The 1,383-nt window shown below is 46.3% G+C and overlaps 1 protein-coding gene across 1 annotated transcript; it reads left to right on the forward strand.

Moving 5' to 3' along the window:
- Positions 1–286: 286 nt before the first annotated feature.
- Positions 287–1,234, forward strand: AK88_00592 (uncharacterized protein; the record flags this gene model as incomplete). Its single annotated transcript, XM_012478240.1, has 1 exon — positions 287–1,234. One exon carries the CDS (start codon positions 287–289, stop codon positions 1,232–1,234), a length of 948 nt encoding a protein of 315 aa, XP_012333663.1.
- Positions 1,235–1,383: the final 149 nt, after the last annotated feature.

The raw sequence follows: 1,383 nt of genomic DNA on the forward strand, positions 1-1,383 counted from the left end.
CCTCCCTCGTAAAACTTCTTCAATTTGCCGCTTTTGTGTAGACGACTGTGCACCGTGTTTTTATACATGTTTGCATTTTTTTTTTTTTGTTCTTTTCACCTGTTCACCTTATCCCTGTTTTGTTTTTTTTTTTTTTTTTTTTTTTTTTTTTTTTTTTTTTTTTTTTTTTCTTCTGTGCGGCCTTGCCTATTTCTACACAATTCATGTTGACAACGGGAGGTGTGCACGCCCTCCTTCCCCTTCCCCCGCCTAAGTCCACGAGTAGTCGCTTGCAACCGAATCCCTAATGCACGACTATTTTTTGAGGACCAAATTTAATCTTCTGAACAACGGACTTTTCAACAGCCTCTACAGAAATGGTTCCAAGTATAGAAATGATGAAGGGGGAAAGAACCTTGACGTGGGGAGACCTTCGAATTCGTTTAGCACCGACAGCACACACCTTCTTTCCGATAGGAGGAACAAAGAACTGAATGATCAGCTGATTTACTCTTACTACAACAACTTTTCGAATGAGAGAGGAAGCGCGCGGGCGCAGCAAGAAAGAAATGGTAAACACGACCCCAGCGGAAGTGACCACTCCAGAAGTGATATCTCCAGAAGCGATCTCTCTAGAAGTGATCGCGGCAAGGGCGAGCACCCTGACCTGAGCGCGCTGTACGACGACGCGGGCGCGAAGTTCAACAAAGGCAACTGCAACATGCACCTTGACGGGCGCGGAAAGGCCTTCCTGGACTACCGGCCTTATGGCCACAAGGACGAGAAGATTCTCTGCGTGGAAAACACCAACCAAGTGATCAAGGAGGAAACCTTTTTTTACGAAGAATTTAAAAAGCTAAGAAACGACGTCATGGCATTACAAATTATGAACGTCAACCTCCAAAAACAAGTGTTAGCGAACAACACCATGATGGGCCCTTCCAAGGTGATTCCGCAGCACATAATAATTAACAACAAAACGGAAGTGGCCTCCAACGCTATCAGCCAAATTCAGGACAACAAGAAAAAAAGCAACGGGTTTCTATACGCGCTGCTGAAGAAGCTGCTGAGCAGTAGGCTGACGCAAATGTTTTTCGTGTCGTCTTTTTTCATTTCCATATATTTGTTTAACAAGCACTGGCAGCGCGCCCTGAAGGTGTCGCAACTGGAGAGGCGCATCAACTCCAATTTCATCCTCAGGAGCGTGCGTATGTTTGAGGAGACCATGGGCATGCGCAAGTTCAGCTACGCGTAGTGCGCGGTTGGCTGCTACGTGGTTGTGCCCCGTGGTGTAGCCACTTCTCTACCCATGTGTGTAAAAGAAATCGTCCCGTTTGTGTTTTCCACGTTGCCCGAAACTTCTCCGCAATTGCGACGCCGATATTGTGTCAAGCTAGCCAAATA

Source organism: Plasmodium fragile (assembly GCF_000956335.1).
Source record: "Plasmodium fragile strain nilgiri unplaced genomic scaffold supercont1.5, whole genome shotgun sequence".
Lineage (NCBI taxonomy): Eukaryota > Apicomplexa > Aconoidasida > Haemosporida > Plasmodiidae > Plasmodium > Plasmodium fragile.